The following is a 21,672-nucleotide window of genomic DNA, read 5'->3' as shown; positions in this document are numbered from 1 at the left end:
TTTTATTGAGAGAGTTTTTTTGTTGTGTCTTTGTGTTATCTGCTTAGGGTTTATAGGTTTCTCATGAATGCATTCTATGGTATGATTGTTTATGTTTTTCTCCACCTTTATTTTCTTTCTTTTATTTTCACCTAACAGTATATAACATGTCATGGAAATTTTTCTGTGTCAATGATGCAGGCTCGGTGACTCAAGGAGTCGAAAGAAAGATTTCTTGGACTCTCAGGTCTGGCAGTAGTGCTCTTTTATTCAGAGAATAGTATGGAATAGCATGGGGACAGGACCCATGGGCAGTAAAGAACTGCAAACATGGGTTGAGGGTAGGGCTAAATTTAGGCATAGGTACATGAGTTCTCTCTTTATAAGACAAAGGAAAGATTATGTAAAAAAATAGTCCTTAAAATGGTATCAGTGCAGGTGGGGTCTGGTTATTGGGTGGTCCTATAACTTTAGATAAGAATCAGATCGGATTAAGTCAGGATGTCCTATGCTTCCCCATTAAGAGTTTTTAGAGATAAGGTCATCCCCCCTTCCTCCTGGTATAGAGAGGGAGACACCTTTACAGATGGAGATTTCCTTTACAAATGGAAAGGTCTCTTAACAAAGGGTAAGCAAATTCTACTTTTCAGAGTTTCTTTCCTGTCTGCAGTTTTTAAAAGTAACCAACCCAAAATAATCCTCATTATCAGTACACTTGGATCTACCATGTTTCTCTTGGCTTCTGGATTTAGCAGTCTTTCTGCTCCTGTCTGTTTTATATGTGCCACGGTTCTGATCAGGTGGTAGTACCATTTCTAATGCTTCCACTATTGCTATCAGTTTCATTTTAGTTTTATGTTGTGTTCTGTTATTCAGGTAAACTATGGGGTAAATTCAAATTGCATGCAGTTTTCTGCAGAAGGAATTCGGGGCCGGCATGGGTAGGAAAAAAGAGTATGAAATTTTTCTGTTCTTTCTTCAACATCAGTAAAAGCTGACTGAGTTTAAAGAGAGAACTAGTCACTACCTCTACTGACAGAACACTCCAGTGGTTATATCTAGAAACCATATGGCCCTGACAAAGACTCTGAGATAGATATATATATTATATAATTAATTAGTACATATATAATTAGTATATAATACTAATATATATGGGAAGATTGAAGCATCACAAATGAATAAGCACAGTAAGGATTAGTCAAAAATGCTGCTTGGAAAATGGACTGTTGTTAAACAAATATAATTTTACTACCTCATCATAATATATATATATATACATATACACACATATCATACAATGCATATGTGCCATATATAATATATAACAGATATTACATACATTTTACATATATTAAATACATATATGAGTAAATTATTGCCACATTTAAGAGATCAATATAGAAAGTGAAACCAGAAGAGAGTAGGATGAACTATCTTACGTAAGATTATTATACATATAGCATACTTAGAAAAATTTGCAAAGGAAAGGGAAAGTTTATTTGACTATATACAAATTGAAAATATTTCTATTTCAAGAAGCACCAGGAATTAAAATTAGTGAATAAACTGAGAAAATAACTTGTAACAATGTCAGACTAAAGTTCAATGTCCTATATAAAGAGCTTTTAAAAATTGGTAGGACATTGTACTTAATACTAGTGATCAAAGAAACCAAAATTAAAACTATTTTTCACTTCTCAAATTGAAGAGGATTGAGAATAATCTCTGTTTAGAAGAGTGTGATGAAATGAGCTTTCAGGTAATGCTGAAGGTAATATAAATTGATTCAATATTTCCAGAAAGCAATTTGATTATTTGATTTTAGTGTGTGTGTGTGTCTGCTTGACTGTAGGAATCTAGCCTGCAAATGTAATAAAAAACAATGTGACTAATATTTCTCTACAAACAACGTCATCCCAGAATCATTTAAAATAATGACAATATTGTGAAAGGCAATTTACAACAATGCAGGATTAACTTTATTACTGAATAGCCATTGAAGGGAATATTATGCCATCATTAAACATGTTTTTTGAGAGTTTTTCAGGCCCTTGGAAAAAATTCATAGTGCAATCTTAAACATAGAAGAAAAATATTTACATATAGAAAAAAAGATACTTGAAATTGTATTTTCTCGGTTTTCTACAGTGAGCATTAGTTATTTTAATCATCTGGGGAGACAAACATTTAAAACCTGCCCATCAATTTAAAAGGGCCAGTGAAGATATAGCACACAGAAGACATTCAATTGAACTTTACTGAAATGATTTGATTTAAAATGGAATAAGAATCTTGTCATAGTACAGTAATCAAATCTTTGAGCTGGGAGGCCCCTTGCGGGTCACTTGGTCTGGTCTTCTACAGTAAACCAATCTTTAAATTGAGCCAGTTTATATTGGTATATTCATTACCTGTAAATCCTTCTGGAACCATGCCAATTTATTTCCTGCAACATTTCTCTCTTAACATTATTTGCAGGCCCTTCTCTCTGAATTTTTTTCCTGCCTACCTCAAAGAATACTCTTAAAATTCTTTAAAGTTCTTTAAGGGTACCCTTAAAAAAGAAAATCTTAAGGTGTTAGTAATTTAAATGTTAAACTCTCTCAAATTTGCAAACAATCAAAAAAAATCTAAAATTCTTCGAGTATTGTCTGTAGAGGTAGTGTTGCATGGTGTTTAAAGGTTTGGTTCTGTAATCAGGCTGCCTTGAGCAGAGTACTGTCAGATGAGTCTCCTTGTATGTAAAAGGGGGTTTATAATAGCACCTACCTCCTACGGTAAGGTTGTATTTTGATTAAATGAGTAAATGCATGTGCAATATTGGCCTAGAGTAAGAGATCAATAGATATTATTTAGAGACTTCTGGTTTCAGGACAAGAGGGAGAAAATGCACTTCTCCTATTCATCCTGTTAAGTACAGCTTAAGAAGAAGGCTCCAAAAGGTAGGTAGAAGAAACCAAACCAGCTAGGAGCTTTGGGACATGAAGAATGGCATGGTCATGAGTTCCTGGGATTTTCTCTCCACCTTCTATATCCTACAATGGAGTGCTGGAGAAGCTGGCAACCCAGAAACATTACTGGGTGCAGGGAAAAAAAAGCCCCAACAAAAACCTTCTCTCTCTGGACAAAAAAACAGAAGAAGGGCAGCCTAGCAAGACAGAAGATTTTTAGACAGTAACCACCCTAATCTAGCCAAACATCACAGAAAAAACTGTGGTTCCAATCCCATCCTCACCAGTAAAAACCTGATGGAGAGCCTAGACTACTCCTCTTACTAGGCTGTAACAAGGTGCCCCAAACATCGCCGCCTCTCCTGGTGCTGTCTGAAAACGTTATATGGGGAGTTAGAACATTAATTCTGGCTAAGGTAAGGAGGTAAGGTGGCTCTTACACCTCTCACTGTCAGTGGAGGTCACGTGGGGAGCAATAATGAGTACCCTCCCTCTCTCAGCCAGGAAGCTTAGTGGGCTGACAAGGACTTTAAAGCAGCCATCATAAAAATGCTTCAACTAGCAACTGTGAACATTCTTGAAGCAAAGTTTTTAAAAAGTCTCAATGAAGAAGTAGAGGGGCTGACCCAGTGGCATAGTGGTTAAGTTCGCACACTCTGCTTCATCTGCCTGGGGTTCACCAGTTCGGATCCTGGGTGTGGACATGGCACCACTTGGCAAAAAGCCATGCTGTGGTAGGCGTCCCACATATAAAGTAGAGGAAGATGGGCATGGATGTTAGCTCAGGGCCAGTCTTCCCCAGCAAAAAGAGGAAGATTGGCAGTAGTTAGCTCAGGGCTAATCTTCCTCAAAAAAAAAAAAAATAATAATAAGGTATTAAAAACTACCCTGGCAACTCTACCTGGATTCTAAATTCAACGTTTCTTGAAAATGTACTAATATTTTCATTCATTCATTTACCAAATATTTAGTGAGTGCCTAATATATGAGAATGGCTATAGTAGATCTTAGGACTACAAGAAGGATATGACATAGTCTCTGTTCTTAGGTAGTCAGTCCTGGTGGTCTGGTGGTTACGATGCATTGCTCTCTGCCAGTGCTCATTTCCCTATCAAAGAACCATGTCATCTCTTTGTCTGTTGTCATACTGTGGCGACTGTATGTTGCTGTGATGCTGAAAGCTACACCATTGGTACTTCAGATATCAGCAGGGTCCCCCATGGGGTGGACAGGTTTCAGCAGACCTTCCAGACTAAGACACACTAGGAAGAAGGACCTGGGCACTCACTTCCGGGAAAATTAACCACGAAAACCCTGTGAATAGCAGCAGAGCCTTGTCTGATACACAGCTGGAAGGGGAGAGGATGACGCATAAAGGCTGGGCAGGGTTCCCCTCCACTGTACACAGGGGCACTAGGAGTCAGAATTGAGTCTATGGCACTAACAGCAAACTGCTCTTAGATGACAGTATAATAAAGGAAATGGAAGTAAGTAGACCAGTTGTTAATGCAATGGGATGAGTACTATGATAGAGACATGTGCACAAGGCTTTGGAACTGCTCGGGAGAAGGTGGTGATAAAGGTGAAGGACAGCCACGGAAACAGCTGCTGACTGGATTCAAGGAATTGCAAATTTTCTAACTCAATATAACTGAAGGTGGGAAGTTTGATGAGGGCAAATGAACCTGTGTAGGTGAATGAGTTTTGCATGTCGTCTAAAGATAGATAGTTTCTATACTGAACTTTATGGAAAAGTATTACATGATTCTGAGCACCATTTGACACAATAATACTTACACTGAGGAAAGACATTCTAGTAGCATAGGAAGATGACTTGAGAGGTTGGGGTAAGGCTAGGGCAGGGACATTAATTAAGATGCAGTAATTGTAACCCAGGTTATCAATGAGAGAACCAAGCAATTACAGAGACAGATGTGACATATAACTGATTGTAGAGGAGGGATAAAATCTAACTTTTGGGTTTCTAAACCTTGCGCTGGGTACAAGGTAGTTCCTTGAAATATGGAAAACAGGAGGAAGGCAAGTTTGCAGTTGGGATGGGGCTGTGGGTTAGATGTGGGCTGAAAATGATAATAGTTTTGGACATACTGTTCTTTCCAAGTAGAGATGTCCTGCAGACTATTGGCTGTAAGGGTAAGGAGCTCAGAAAGGAGATCAAGCCTGGAGCTAAAGATGGAGCTTGAAAGCATGGGAGTGTAGTGATCACCCAGGGAACGTATGTAGAGTGCGCAAAGGGATGGATATAGAGTTTTAGGGACCACTGTCGATTAAAGATTCGGCAAAGGAAGAAAATTTCTTGGAAGATGTTGGTTCACAAACTGGCCCTGGGTACACAGAAGGCCAGGAGAAACCGAAGAAAGAGGCAGATCAGTCCAGATTGATAGGTGGGAGATTTAATAAGAAAGGGAAATTACGTGTGAGCCTTGTCTTCAGCAGCCACAAGAGGAGTAGGTCTCCGCAACCACCCACTAGAATCTTAAAGGTTTATATAGAGGCCTTAACTGTGTTGAGGCACGTATTCAGTCCAGTTGGTCTCAGTGACGCCTTACTCTCTGAAGGCTGCGTCCTTGAAAAGGCAGCTAGTATGGGAATAGTAGATGGGATGTACATTCCAAGGACAGGGGAGTTTCTGATTGCCTGGGTCCAGCTCATGAGTCAGCCGGTGCTTATGTCCTCTCCATGACTTCCTCCAACAGACATTAAGAAGGAGCAGGCAAAGAGGTAGGAGAACAATAAGGTAAATGATAAAGTGAATTCTCCATGAGTTTTCGGAATTGAGAGGGCTCCCAATTTGGTGAAGTGTTGAGAGCATAATTAAATATTGAACACAAAGAGTGGTAGAGTAGAAGTTGTAGATAAAGGGAGAGAGAATAATGACATCATCAAGAAGTGTTCCAGCAAGTTGATCTTCCATGAGTCGGCTTTTCAGAGGCAAAAGCAGAAGCAAAAAATACAAATAAATATTTTGTGGGAAAATTCCATAAGACATCTAGAAATTCTTTAAAACATCTTTATTTCTGCCACAAAATGTTGAACAAACTTTACCTTTTTCTTGGAGTATTAGTTAATTATGGTCCCAATGATGCTGCAAATCAATTGACTGTAATACTCTCTGAATTATGAGATATTTAGCATTATTTCCATGTATCTGGAGGTCGTAATGGGATTAGCTGATCTAGGATAGGCATGACTGGAAAATTGCTCCAAGACATATATCTGGCTGGGTTGGGCTCCCTACTTCTTTGGAGTTCCGCTCGTCCCTGCGAATATTTGTTCTGGGTACCAGGCTGAGGAGGAGGAATGCCTGGAGGCTCGTCTCCTGGAGAAGGTAGAGGTGCAGACGAGCAAGCCCTATCGTGCAAGTGCTTTCAAGCCTCTGCTTGCGTCACGTCAGCTGATTAGCCAAATCATGTGGCTGAGCCCCAAATCTAGGGGCGTATTCTGCCCTCATGGAGTTGGGGGCGAGGGGAAAAGACAAAATATGGTTGATGGAAGTCGAGGTTGGGGAAGAAACGATGTTTTTGAACAAACATCAAACCTATCATACTTGGCAATTCAGAATCATTAGATTAATGACTCCTTGTGCTGTGCTGTAGTCGTATTCAGTGTTATTGAAGTGTGTAGGCTCGTTTGATGCTGATTAAAGGATCGCTCCTCTTGCTGCCTTCTGTACCTGCTATTTCTGAATGCTGCCTCTGTATCTATAGCTGTTCTTCGTTTCCCGTTTCGTTTCACACACAGCTCTTTGAGTGAAGACTTGAAGGTGATACTCAGCTATTTAAAAGGACTTTTTCTTGTGGCGTCAATATTTTTTCCTGTTATTTTATTTCGTTATTTTCCTGTTATTATTTCCTGTTATATTATTTCCTGTAATTTTGCATTGTTATAATTTTTGCTAGTCTGATGTTGGGATGAATGGACCATTACTGTACTGTATATTTGATTCCAGTCCCCTCATCCTAAAAAAAAAAAGTGGCAAAAGTGAAGCTTTTTCTTTCAGAAAAACCAGCTTTATTTCCTTAAAAATTATCTCCAGCTATCTGCATTATATCTTTATTTGCAAAGGAAAGCATTGATCAATTAGGAGATGAAGAGTTCTGAATTACAAAGGCTTTTTTAAAATTAAAATTGTATGTGTGTGTCCGTTCTTTATTCAAATTATGAAGCACCTCGTATATACAGAAAAGAGTTTATTCTTTATAAATTGGAAGCGTCACATTTAATTGAAACAAATATATATGTGTGGCTCTTTCAAGGAATAATTGATTTTCCAGTAAGTTGGTCTTTTCACAGCAGGTACCCAAACTTCAGCTCTATATCTGCCGTTTGCCCTCTCAGCCTAGTGCGTCTGTGCTGCACTTACATACAATTCATTTCATCCATATAAAGTAGATTATTTTGATGCTTTATCCTCTAGTTTCATCCTAAGCAATAAAATCCACAAAGTTGTCGCCTTGAAGTGCAAGGTGTATTTTTTTCTAATGTACATAAAAATAAATACACATCTATTAAAATAAAAATGTCGCTCTGTACCATCTTAAATATCTAGTTTACGACCATTATTACCTGGCATAACACACATGGGGAAACACTGTTTTAAGGGTAGTTCTGCCAAACTAGAGATATAGGAAGCTAGTTAAGCAACAATATATTTTGAAAAGACATTCACTTTTACTTTCCAATTTTTTTTCAGGTTTGTGGAAGGAATGCTTAACATTTGTTACAATGCCATTGATCGTCACATTGAAAATGGTAAAGGAGATAAGATTGCTATCATCTATGACAGTCCTGTTACAAATACTAAGGCAATGATTACCTATACAGAAGCCCTGGAGCAGGTAATAGCAGAAACTTTCCACATGTGCTATTTGAAAATCATACAGAAATTGCTTAAATAGCATACATTCTCATTGTATGCTCATTTAATTCACTTAACTCATTGACGTGTTACTGTGTTTTTCTTTTGGTGTGCATTGTAAATAGAAGCGTGTTAACTCAGGGCGGCCCTGTGGCTGAGTGGTTAAGTTTTCTCGGTCTGCTTTGGCGGCCCAGGGTTTCACCGGTTCAAATCCTGGGTGCAAACGTGGCACCGCTCATCCAGCCATGCTGAGGTGGTGTCCCACATGCCACAACTAGAAGGACCCAGAACTAAAAAATACACAACTTTGTACCACGGGGCTTTGGGAGAAAAAGGAAAAATAAAATCTTTAAAAAAAAAAGAAGTGTGTTAACTTATTTAAGGGGTTTTTATCCCTTAAATTTATATTTTACAGTACTGGAAGATACTCCTTTTACAGGCAGAGGTTAGCAAATCTCCAAGAATATGTTTAAATCCTCTTCTGGCCTTTGCTTTCTGTCCTCATTGCCATCACCTTAGCCTAGCCACTTTTCACCTCTTGTATTATCAAAGTACAGCCATTTAACGAGGTCACATGTCACCATGTCATTTAATGATGGGGGAACGTCCTGAGAATTGCATTGTTAGGCAATTTTGTCATTGTGCAAACATCATAGGGTGTACTTACACAAACCTAGATGGCATGGTCTGCTACACCCCTAGGCTATATGGTACTGGTCTTATGGGACCACCGTCGCAAGTACTGTCCATCCTTGACTGAGACATCATTATGAGGTGCATGACTGTGGTCTCCTAACTTCCCTATTACCAGGCTCTGTTCATATTTGATTGTCACCTAAAGTGACAACAGTCTTTTCCTAAGAAACAACTACTTAATCTTTTCTTTAAAAATTAGAATTATTCAGAGAGTAAAATCTGGGCTCCTGTGATGAATAAGACCTTTTGGAGTCTGATCACAGCATCCCTCCAAGCTTCATTTCCTGACCTTCTTGGCCATGGACACACCTCCTTTTTACCCGGGATGTCCTGTCAAGCCCTCAGACACTCCTGGCCCTTCACAGCTCTTTGCACATGCTTGTTCCTTTCCCTTATTTGCTCTTTTTTAGTTCTTTCCTGACTGTGAGGTTCTTAGGTGAATGATGATGTTGACAGATGAGTCAGGAGATTTTCTTCTTTTAACATTACAGTATAAATGAGGGTTCAGAAGTAATTATAAAAGTATTTGGGTATTGTGGGCTGTGGGAGAGTTATCCTAGCTCCGTGGAGCATTTATTTATATAAGATTTAAAGGGTGACAGTAGTGAGGGGCAGGGTTTCTCAACCTTGACACTGTTGACGTTTCAAGCCAGAGAATTCTGTGTTGTGGGCTGCTGTTATGTCCTTTGTAGAATATTTAGCAGCATTCCTGGCCTCTACCCGTTAGATGCCAGTAGCGCCCCTCCCCTAGTTGTGGTGACCGAAAATTTCTCCACACATTGCCAAATGTCCCCTGTTTGGCAAAATTGCTGCTAGTTGAGAACTACTGGGCGAGCAGAGTCTCTCACACTAGGGTTTGGAAATATTTGCTTTTAAATTAAAGCTGTTTGAATCCCATTCTCTTTTTTTTTGTTTTGTTTTTTTTAACCTATTTAGGGTTTCCTTTAGATTTTTAGAAACTTTGGTCAACTCTCCCTGACTCTCTGAAATTATATCTGTTTGCATCAGCAATATTCCTGTTTAGCTTTCCAAAAGATTTCAAGAAAGGCAGCTGAGATAAATCAGTGAACATGCCAATCCTAAATTCCTGCAAACAATCAAGGGACAAGGCTTAAGCTAGTTGTGCCAAGACTGGGTGTCAGTCTGGTTGTAGCAACAAATCCCAGCTTCTGCTGATTTAAATGCAAGAGGAATTTATGAAAAGAGAGGACTGAAGAACCAGGCTCAGAGAAATGGTGCACCCCAAGAGAGAAGGGGCATTGATGAAGTCAAGGAGAACCAGCACACTGTCTGATAACTGGACCTGCTGACTTGCATCATTCTCCTTCTAGACTGACGGAGTAGGAGCATCTAGTTGACCAAATTTAGGTTAAATGCTTAACGTACCAGGCAGTAGGGAGGAAATATCTTGTCCTCTTTTGATTTTAAGGAAGGAATTGGGACCCTGGCTCCCTGTAGGACTCCTGCTAGGGAAATTTCAGTCTAATAAGAAAGGAGGTCAAATGCTGGGCAGACCAAGACAGAAAAAACCAAAGAATGTCGCAAATATACTGTTGGGTATTGGTCTGACAGTGGGAACTGGGTATTTTAAGAATGAATTGTACAGAGACAGAACTCACATCAGGGCTGAGGAGGGAAGACACTCTGTCACCAAATGACCTTGTCATTCATCTGAGGCCATGTTTTATTATAAGAACATAAATTTCCTAATAACCTGTTCTATTCTGTGTTTTATTTTAGGTTTGCATTTTCAGCTTTTAGATGAGTTTTAGTCTATGATTAAATGCTTGTTCATATGTTTTGGGCAAATCGCCACAGTCTTATTTTACTAACATAAAGGCCAGATTAGGAAGCTTATTTATATATTGTAAAAATATTGTCTATATCAACAAACTGAATTTGATACATAAGCAAACATCAGAGTCAAAGAAAAAGCTTTAGAGGGATCTAAAATAAGAAGAGTTAAATAAGGATTGCTGCTATGCTCATTTTCTGTTGTTTTGTTTTTAGTTAATTATATTGTATATGATAAATATGCACCCATTTTGCTCAGAAGCTTTTCTGTGAACTCATCTTGAGCCTAGACTCTTAGAGCCTTTTGAGGTTTGTACTGGTTCATTGGTTTCAGTTTAGCTTGACATCAAAGTACTTAAAATGGCTGTTTCTCTCACCTACTGACAGCGTCTGATTCCCCAGGCTTCTCTTCTCTCAAGTACTAAAGGAAGTACTGTTAGGGAAGAGTGAGGCATTGTGCTCCACGTAGATTACCTGCTCCTGGTTCCCGGTGGCCTTTCTTTTATTAGGTAGAGAAGACAGAGAAAGAAAGATTGAATGGATAATGCCATTGAGGACAAACAAAAAGAAAGGCCTTTGTTCTTGTTTTAATCTCCCCGGTCTTGTTTCTGCTGGGAGTTTCCGGCTAGGTAGAACTTGATTAAGTTAGTTAGCATTTCTTATTCAATTAGTGAACCAACAAATTTTGGGTTAAATCGTTTCAGTGACATGAAGGATCTGAAGATTTTATAGAATGATTCAGAAGTAGGGCTTTTGCAAAACGGTTATCTATTATGTGGATCTGATAGCTTAAATAACTCTTTAGTAAGATTTTTCTAGAGAGATTTGAGCTTGGTTTAAGATTCATCACTCAATCAACAATTATTTACTGTGTATGCCAAACCCTGTTAGGAACAAGAGCTACAAGGTGAATGGACCCATTCTCTATTTTTAAGGAGCTAATGAAACCATGTAAACACAGTAAAGGTTACAATAGAGGGTAGTTTGTATTCTGTGGGAACACATGGGAAGGCACCCAACTCGGCCATAGGGCATAGGAAGGCTCTCCGGAAGAGTCAGTGCCTAAAACTAGCCCAAATGACCAAAAGTGGGAAGGGCAAAGCAGTGGGGAGCAGGGTCCTGCAGACGGAGGGAATGGTATGTGCGAGAATACGGAGGGAAGAGAGCACTAGTGCCTCTGCGTGGGCTCACATAAAGCACAGCACAAGTGGTTAGGGAGCTAGGGCTTCCGGAGCCAGACTCAGAGCACTCTGCTTGCCACACTAGGATTGTACTTTATCCTGAGGGCAGTGGAAAGAAAAGAACAAGAGCTGGTCCTCCCTGTGACCTGTGGTTCTGTGTGATCTGGCTCCTGTGGCCTAGTCCACGGCCCACTGCACTGCTCTGCACACCCAGCCTTGCCTCCTGCGGGCCACCCTCCTGACTTGGCCCACTGCCCACCTGAGAGCTTTGTACTTGCCTACCCTCTGCTTGGAAGTTTTTCTTTCAGATATCTTCTGGTTCATGGAAGGTGGATGCTGTTTTCTCAGGGAGATCTTCCCTGGCCATATTAAGTACCAATGTTCCCATCCACACCACTTTCAACTCCTCGTTTCTTTCTTTTAATTCAGCCATTTATTGCTTAGGACCATTGTGTCTCTCTCTCTCTATATTTTAATCTGTCTTCTGTAGTGTTGTCGCCTCTTCTTGATTGGAAGTTCCGTGAGGGCAGGAATTTTTGTTTTGTTCACAGAACAGTGATTGGTACATAGTAAACACCTGTTGAATGATGAGGAATGAAATACTATTTGAAATTTCTAAGTGACTCTCGCTTCTTCATTGTAGGAACTTATCTTTACCTCGTATCAGTAATAGAACTTTATCTTCTTTCCAAGTAAATTCTAATTTCTTACTATCTGTGAAGAATTTTAGCCTATTTATATTTGGCTTGGTAGTTCAAGGAGACTTTCCTCCTTGAATTTCCCACACTTACAGCTCAGAACATCTGCATTCCAGGAGACAGATGTGGATTTATTGTGTCCCTTTCTTCTTAGCTCTTTTCAAGTTAGTAGTTATATCAAACCTCAGTGAAATAAAAGGGATGTACGTGAGAGTTTATGTTTGTATGTATATGTATATATTATATATAGTGTTGATCAATTTTAGAAACTCCTACATTGAATTTATTTTCTCCATCTCTGATTTTACTTTGAATTTACTTCTGTGTGTGGCTTTTTTTATGTTCAAATAATTGTGAACTTTTATGTATTTGTTTGCTAAATAAGAATGTGACCACTAAAGGGCATGTGAGAAATTTTCATGAATATGTGTTTGCAGGGAAAACTGATGAAACCCAGTGTGTGCTAAATTTTCCTGATTTAATTCAAACTGGAAGTGTCTATTATCTCTATCAAAGGTAATTTTTGAAATATAATTATGGCAGTGGTTGTCATTATGAAGGCTGAATAATTTAGAGGAGAAAATTACTCTGAAATCAAGGGCCATGTCCCGTGACAAGTCCTCCTTCTAACCTCTGCCCTTTAGGATCCTCTCTTCAACATGTGAATTTCATCTTCTCAGAAATATGTCAGGGTAAGATAATATGATATTCCTTTGTCATGTCATCTGTATTTCCTTAAGCAAAAACCTAAAACAGAAAAACCTAACGATGCCAAAATTCAACCTTGCTGGTGGTCGCTTTGTTGAGGGGAAAGGACACGACAGTGCCTATGATCAGTTTTCCTTCCTTAAACTTCCTAAATAAGCAATAAAAACTTCGTTTATGCTGCAGTCAGCTCTGCTAAAAAGTGTATCTCTGTAAGGTAAATTACCTTTTCCATGTTTGGTAAATAGGTGAATGATGATGGTATGAGATTGAATTTACTGTGGCTCGAGTATGTTTTCTTCTAGCTTGAAATTTTTTAAAACTTTCATTGAAATGTAATATACTTTCAGATTGGTGCATCATAAGTGTAAAGCTTATTAGATTTTCACAAATAGAGCACACCCATATCACCAGATCTGTCATGCAACCGGAGACAGAACATTCCCAGTCCCTTAGAAGTCCTTATGATGCTTCCCTTTGGTCATTTCTCCCCCAGCCCTTACTGATTGTATCCAGACATCTAAACACCATCCATGATGAGGTTTACCTGCTTTTGAAACTTAGTATAAATTGAATAATAGAATGTACTCTTTTGTGTCTGGCTTTTTTCACTCAACTTTTTATTTATGAGTTTCTTTCATTTCATTGCAAGAGGTTATGGTTTAGTCATTTGGCTTATGACTAGTTTTGGGCTGTTATAAATAATGCTACTATAAATATTTTTGTGCATAAATTTTGGTGACAATATGTATGCATTTGTGTTGGGGATGTGCTTAGGAGTGAGATGACTGGTTCATGGGGTATGTACTTGTACCAAACAATTTTCCAGAGTGGTTGTACCAATTTAGTTTCCAACTTGTTGTATATGACAATGCTGGTTGTCAACACTTGGTATTGAGAATCTCAGGTCTTTTTAATTTTGGCCTCTCTGGTGAATGTGTCATGATATTGCACTGTGGTTTTAATTTGCTTTTCCCTGATGATTAGTGAAGTTGAGCTTCTTTCCCTGTGCTTATCGGCCATTTGTTCTACTTTTCTGAAGTGTCCATTCAAATCTTTTGCCCATTCATTTTCTATTGGATTGTTACCGTGTTAGCAAGCTTGCAGGAAGACTTTCTGACAATTAGAGAATACTTTGTCAATATCTCAAAACCTTAAGAAAAAAGTGATGAAGATCCTTTAGTGCAAGTGTTGATAAATTAAGTGGTTTTAAGAATCAAAAGCTGAGAAGACATTCTCGTATATTTTAAAAATAATTAGTGATAAAGTCTATACTCTGTAGTCTCGACTAGTCATCCTTTGGAAGGAAATTTGGAAGCAACTGCCCTCCAGTAGACTATCTTACAGCAGGAAGCATAAGCCCCAGTGTATAGGCTATAAATGATCTACTGAAGATGATGCCGTATTGGTACTTTTATTAATGTTGAAAGATCTGGTTACATTGATTTTAAGTGGTCTGGCTCAAGCTCATTTTCCCATCAGCTTCATTATTTTTGTGAGCTATTTTGTATAATGCAAAGTTATATAGTGTATTTTAGCAGAAATACTTGTATTTTATTTGAAATTAAAGATGAGTAGATTCCAACTACTGATTCACATTTTTATCAAAATTCTAATTGGAACTTTGTTTTAAATAACATTTAAACTTAATAAAATTAAAGTTAGATTCTGAGAGTATTCCATATAAAGAAAATAAGTATTAGATCAATTTAATAAATAATATAGCAATAAATTAAATGAGAAAGCAACATGTATTTCCTAGCTTCCTTTTTGCCATGTTTAGAGCCATGTTTTCAAAACTAAAAATGTCTAAAGATAATTATTAGATCAACCCAAAGTAGCAACAGTACAAGCAACCCCTTTGAATTTTCTCAGTCAGATTTTTAGAGAGATTATATTGTTTTTGAAATCAGGATTACTGTTTGAAGTGTAAACTCGCTTTGTTCTTCCCTCCATGCCAAAGGTTATTCCACCATGCTTTGAAGTCCAGAACACTTTACTCATGCCTTTCTCTATCACTGGTACATTTTTGGTTTTTCTATTACTGAGTAGTTACTACATTATTAATGTACCTGCTTGTTGGTCTACCTCCTGACCGGAGTAAAGTCTCCTTGAAGATAGGGCTAATATTTTATTTATTTACTTTTATAACATACACAGTGCCTAACACAGGCCCTGTAACATAGGCCCAGAGTATATACTGAATGAGTTCATGAACATTCAAGAACTTGTTCATTAAAAAGTAAAGAAAATTCTTGTCTAAGAGAAATAATTATTTCCAAAAATATCACTTGTCTCCTCCACATTGTGATTTTTTTCACATTGAGGAATCTTTATTTTTTAATAGGATGAGAATCGAATCTTTTTTGTTTAAATGTGTTGCCTGGCTGTGATGGTTTGCATCCTGCCTTGTCTGAAGCTCTGCCTAGAATATTTACCTTACTTGGCCAGTTTGAAAACCTGGAGATCTGGTCTATGGTTTTTATTCTGCTTAATGAATTTATTTTTATCATTCATTGTTAGGTTCTTATTAGATGATTTTCTTATCTTGAATTGGTTAAATGCTGACCTTTTTGAAGGTTAACTCAACAAAATTGTAGACTATCTGCTTTGTATTTATTTTCTTGGACTGGAATGATGGGGCCAAATGTATTTATTTATTCATTCAAAACATACTTAGGACACCTAATATCTACTTGGCGCTGCATTGGACACCATGGGTCACAGGAGGGAATGATACAGTGTTTGCCTGCAGGAAAATTGCATTCTAACCGGGGAGATATGTTATGAATAAAAAGATAATACAATGTAAGTGAAGAAAAATATGAGGCAGAGAGTGACCTGAGCTGCCATTTTAGATAGGTTTGTCAGGGAAAACTACTGGCCACTGAGAAGATGACCAGTGACATAGACCCAACTAAAGACTTGGAGAGCACCATGTGCCATGTGAACATTTGAATGAAAATCCTATGAGGGAGACGCCCTAACTGAGAATAGACCTAAACCACTGGGGAGAGCCAAGAGGCGGGTGGTGAAAGGACGGTGGTAGAATGTGAGGTTGGGGGACTGTCCAGCAGTCAGGTTATGTGGGATCTTGCAGACCACGGCAGAGATTATAGTTTATTCAAAGTATGGTGGGAAGCTCCATATTGTTAAAGGAATCACTTTGGCTTCTCTGAAGAAGAGAGAATAGTGGGCAAGATTGGAAATCTGGAGATGACACGTGGTCCAGGAGAGAAATGAATAGGCACCACTTAGCTGAAATCCCCTCAACATAGCAGCATTCCTTGCATTTGGGCAGTTAAAAGATCAGATATGGTTTGTGCCATAGGATTCTGGAAACTGTTCCATATATGTGTCTCATTTTGGATCTCTGGCTACACCTACTGGATTTGAAAGAAGTCTGATTGTATTACAAAGCAGCCACCTGTAAATGTCCTGCTTGCTCCACATCTTTTGAGATGTTTTTATGTAGCACCCAAAGGGAGGATTTCTGTATAATTTTCAAGTAGAATCCTAAGAAGACTATGTGTCATAAATGTTTTAGTTTTCTTTCGTTGAGTTATATTGCATGAAAAAACTATTTGGATGATTTTCATCGTTAAAAATTTATCTGATACTTGACATAATATTTTTCAAAAAATCTTTTCAATTTTAGGTTGAGGACAAAGCTGCTAAAACAAAGATATCCAATAATACAGTGGCTTAAATTTTAAGAAATGCATTTCTCATCAGAAGATGATGAGGTTCACTTTGGCAAGACCTAGATTAAATCTTATCGCGCTTTCATCCTCTGGTTTATTGGCCTCATCTGCATCGTTGAAGCTGAGGCAGAGGCACATGTGCCCAACTCTTGGGATGGTGGAAGAGGATGTGGAAGATCAGACATGCTATGTTTTAAGGCCCATACCCAGAAATGTCATATATGACCTCCTCGAACATTCCATCACATTCCATTTGGTGATCAGCTGCAAGGAAAGCTGGAAAGTGTAGTGTGGCTGGATGGATTTTGATGGGCAATTAGGAGTTTCTACAATACTGTTTCATTTCATAAACAGAATGAATACCAGATCTTATACGTAAATAATTGTAACCTGTTAATGTCAATAAATAATGAGTTCAGGGAAGTGAATAATAGCTGAAAATAGCCTTATCGGTGGCATACTAAAGATGGAGAAGGAGGACAACTTCAATGATGTCCTCCTCACATGTAAATTGAACGCTTATTGTGTATCATTTACTGTATTAGGCAGTTGTGTCAGAAAGATGAATAAGACATGATTCATGCATTCAGGGAGTTCATAGTTTGCTTGGTGAGAAAAACACGAAATCAATTGTGTGATAAAATAACAATAAAGCTTTGTGCATTTGTAGCACAGAGGAAGAAGGGACCAACCTGGCCCTAGCAGGTCAGAGAAGGCTTTGCTGTGGAAGTGATGCATTAGCTGGGTCATAAAAGAAAGACAGAAATATGCACCCTGCACATAGTTGGTCTCCCTACAGCTGTCTCCAAAGGTCTGCAGCAGATACATTCAAGAGTTGCATCGGCCATCCTTCATGATGGAGGTGTGCACCCAGAAGACAAAACTGAATGCCTTCGCCCGCCTAAATTCTAGGTCTACAAGATGAATGAAATGGGAAACAAAATAGACAGTCAAAGAGTACAGGAGGGAGACAGGCCGAGGCTAACTTCAGGGAAGAACAGGCTAGAAAAAGAAAGAAAATTTCCTACAGGTGGAACTGTGATGAATTGGTAACAATTTTTCTTTCTTCTGTTGACTAGCACCTGCACCTGTTATGTAAGTCAGCAATTTTAGGACAGCTGAACACATCAACAACTTTCAATTTCTGACCTTCAGTAATTAATGTACGAAACTATGAAATCATTTGACCTGATGCAATTTTCATAGGAAGTAGAGGATAAAGCTAAGTAACATAAATTGAAGACATTGAGTGACTTCAGTGATGCAAATAAAGAGGATAGAATCATATTTTGAGTGTATGAAACAAAATATTTTTCATGTAAGACTTTTCGAAGTCAATAAATATGTAGATCTGGAAACGATGCTATTAACATTATTTAAATTCATTTGGCAGTTTCATGCTCGTATTTGTAATAGCTAAGTAAAATAAATTTGAATAAATCAACAGAAAGTTGCTTTTAATAGAATTATTGTCAAGATTAGAGATCTTGGCAAAATTGATTGTTCGATTACTCATGCCATACTTGATTTAATATTGTTTTCATTACAAAGCTGAATTATGTTAACTTTATTATATATAGATTTTATGGGAAATTTGATATATTTATGTATATTTATAGTAAATTCTTGGCATATGTGATCTGTGTTTGCTTTCTTTATTAGTTATTAGTGTATGCATTACATTTGTGAATTTTTCACTTCGTAAAACTATATATGGCTCCTTTTGTTGAGTGATGTTAATGCTATTGGAGCAGATCCAACTATTGCAATGCTCTCATGTCATTGCACCATTCCTGGGGTATTTAGCAAGTTCTCTATGAGCCTTTCCTATACGGCGATTGACTTTTAGGATGTATTGACCAAGAAAACTGTAAAAGGTAACAAGAACATAGCCTGATGCTGGGAAGTGTGGGTGGTGTACCCAGAGAAGTTGTCATGTTTTAGGTACTGTCTGTAAAAATGCCAAGGTGTTTGTTTAATTAAAGCTTTGATTAAATAATCACTACAGAATTGATCTAAATGATGCAAGGTTTCTGTTGACCTCTCTTGTGCCTTTTATATTTGCCTTTCTTTATGAGAAAAAAAAAAATCAAAGAAACCATTTTTTTCTCTCAAAATTGTGAAACATACAAACACTTTGTAAAAGAACATTCTTACATACTTTTTGAATTGACTTAAATTATTTTTATTTTTACGTACAATTAAAGCTAGGTTACTTAATATCTTCTCTTTACAGCTTAATACATATATAAAGCCATATCTGATTTATAAACAGGATGAAAGCAAGTCTGCAAACTCAGTCAAGCTCAAATTGACACTTAATTTCACATAGTGAGTGATGTTTACTGGAACTGAGTGACTGATTGCCAAGTGCCTATGGTTTTGAGTGCTGTGGCTCTGGGTCCTTTGAGTTGGGGAGCATGTTCCCTGTGATGCCTCAGTTCTCTTGTCACATAGTAGTACCCGAACTTCCATAAAGCCTTTTCTTATACAACGCACCATGTCATCATCTGGCCTTTACTTAATATAAATCAGATTATAAAAACAAATACAAATAAATATAGTGAAATTGCACGAGTGCTCAAATAATCCAGAATATACTCTATTAATTTTTTTAAATTGTCATCAAAATTAAAACCCAAAGTTTAAAAATTTTCAGAGAACTCATGGACTCTGAGACTCTGTTCACAGACCCCAGTTTGAGAAACATATATTACACAATTTATTAGATCGAGAGAAAGGAATCTGACTTTAATTGACAGCATGAGTTAATGTTACTTAAAAAATAATATTTTCTATTAGCCATTTAATGTAGTGTTTATAGCAGCCGCAGAGTAATTGCTTTAAGCTGATAACTCTGTTTCACATTTTGCTTGTTTATCACTGTATAAACAAACATGTAGGGCAATAATTACTATCTCAGCCTTTTATGTTCATTGGAGGAATATAGCCATATCTAGATGACATATAGTTTGTATTGAATTGTATGTTCTTTATTAATAGTGAGTAATAGATTCTGTACCATTTTAAACATAAATTTGGAAAAATTTGTATGTTAACCACATTATGCTAGAATTTTTATAATATCTATATAAAGAAAGATATGTGAATGCAAAATTGTGAAAAATGACTTCTCTAATAGTTGAATTTTCTGTTTCATTTTAGTCCGGGTGGGTTATATTTTTAAAAATGTAATAAAACTTGCTTCAGGACTTGGAATATTTTCTTTAGAAACACTCTAGGAAACATACAGAAAGTAATCAACTTTGAATTAAGCTGTGTTTTAAAAATTCATTTGAGAACTCTGTAATTGGAATTTGTGCTGTGTTTCTCCATATATTTCTATGAATGGTACTTTTCTGAGTGCTGCTTTGGTTCCAACCTAGCCACCAAAGTGCCTAACGCATAATACAGCTGAAATACAGCACATTAGCAGTGAAAAATAATAAAGTCAATATTCTTGCCATATTCATAATTAAGGGAGGGAAATAAAATGAGTACAAATTTAAAATTATTGGAAATATTGATGCTAGAGAAAAGCAGTTCAATTAGAGGAAAGTATAGAGATAGATAGAGGCCAATGAGGAAGTTTTGAGAGGTCTTTCTGACTATGTTAAAGGGTTGTAGCGGCTGACACATTGCTGTGGAGGAGGCAAGTGGAGGTGGTCTGTGAGAAAGAGACTACCCAAGGTGGGATAAGCGAACGATGGGGTGAACAGTGGAGGGAAAGGGGGACATCGTAGATGTAATTTCACAAGGACAAAGGACACTGAAAATCAGCTGGAAACAGATGCATGAGGGAGCCCTGGGGTTTGGCTTTTTTGGTAGATGGAAGGTGGGGAAGGGGGAAAGAACGTGTTTAAATTGGGGCTCCTCACTTTCAGAGCATCTATTTTAAACCTCTGGTATTCTTATGCAATGTAAGAAAACCACATTTTCAGACAGTTTGCATTTTTAGACACAATATCCATTTAAATACCATGGTTTCAAATGGTTTTGACTGTGTGGTCACTACCTGAGGGTCTCTTCTGTTTTCACCTCTCTGCTAGCCTGGTTAGATTCTTTAGGTTAACACCACAACTCTCTTGCTAATATCCTTACCTGTCTTCACAGTGTTGTTCCATCTGACCTCTGTGGCAGAGCTCTAGACACGGATCAATCCAATTATTTACTGTCTTCCTTCCTGTATCTAATGTGTTGAATCCTGTTGGAGGAAAATCACATAGCTACAAAAATGGGTTTACTGTAGATTCATGGTCTCCAGCATCTATTGAGACTTCAATGCTGCATTTTATTTATTTTCTTCTTTAGCATTTCTTTAATAAGTTTTGTCTTCTCTCTCAAAAGTTATTGTAACCGTTCGACCTTCCCACCTCCGTGCCTCAAGCTTAACAGGGAACATCGATTCAAACCAAGGAACCCTGATGGAAACTGTCCGGTGCTGACCTACAGACTCGCCTGTATCCACACCCATTGTTTTCTCTTTCCCTCACTTTGCAGTGGAGGCCAATCCTTCTTTGTCGCCCTGAAGTCATTCCTCAACTCTTTTCAGGGTTTTCCCTCTGTTGTCCTCTCTCATACCTGTATCACTGCTGGCTCTTTCTCTTAAAACCATACTTAAATCTTTCTGCTGCTATTGGCTAGTTTCCTATTTTCTTTCACAGGTTAACTTTTAAATAATTGTCTACATTTCCCTTCTCCTACTTCCTTACCATGCACTTTTCCCAAATCCTCAAAAATATGCTACTGCCTCTGAAATTGCCTGAGCTAAGGTAATTAATATGCTCTTATTGTTAATTCCAATGGACATTCAATATTTTACTTCATCTCTTCATCACATCTAACATTCTTGACCACTCTCTCTTTACTCACTTCCACCGTACCATCCTGCCTTCATTTTCTTCTACGTTGTCGGCCATTTTGACTCTCCTCTCATTCTGACTCTCGTTATTGGGTGCTGCTTTCTCTGTCCATCACTTCACTGTCTAGCTCTTCTTGGCCAGCTTCTCTTTTCACTTTACACACCCTCTGTGGGTGATTACATCTGCTTCAATGGCTTCTCTTACCATATAGATGATGTTT

At 37.8% G+C, this 21,672-nt stretch overlaps 1 protein-coding gene across 3 annotated transcripts in view; it reads left to right on the top strand.

Annotated features, from left to right (window-relative positions):
• ACSS3 (acyl-CoA synthetase short chain family member 3) overlaps window positions 1-21,672 on the top strand; it is a 167,700-nt gene that overhangs the window by 31,688 nt on the left and 114,340 nt on the right. For all 3 annotated transcript variants that reach the window (XR_006886145.1, XM_046646347.1, XM_046646348.1), the window contains exon 2: window positions 7,648-7,792. Coding sequence is in view for 2 of the 3 variants with exons in the window: in XM_046646347.1 (XP_046502303.1) it covers window positions 7,648-7,792 (145 nt within the window). In the remaining variant the exon portion in view is untranslated. The remainder of the gene's footprint in view (window positions 1-7,647; window positions 7,793-21,672) is intronic.

Source organism: Equus quagga, chromosome 19, assembly GCF_021613505.1.
Source record: "Equus quagga isolate Etosha38 chromosome 19, UCLA_HA_Equagga_1.0, whole genome shotgun sequence".
NCBI lineage: Eukaryota > Metazoa > Chordata > Mammalia > Perissodactyla > Equidae > Equus > Equus quagga.
This window is presented reverse-complemented; position numbering and strand designations above follow the sequence as displayed.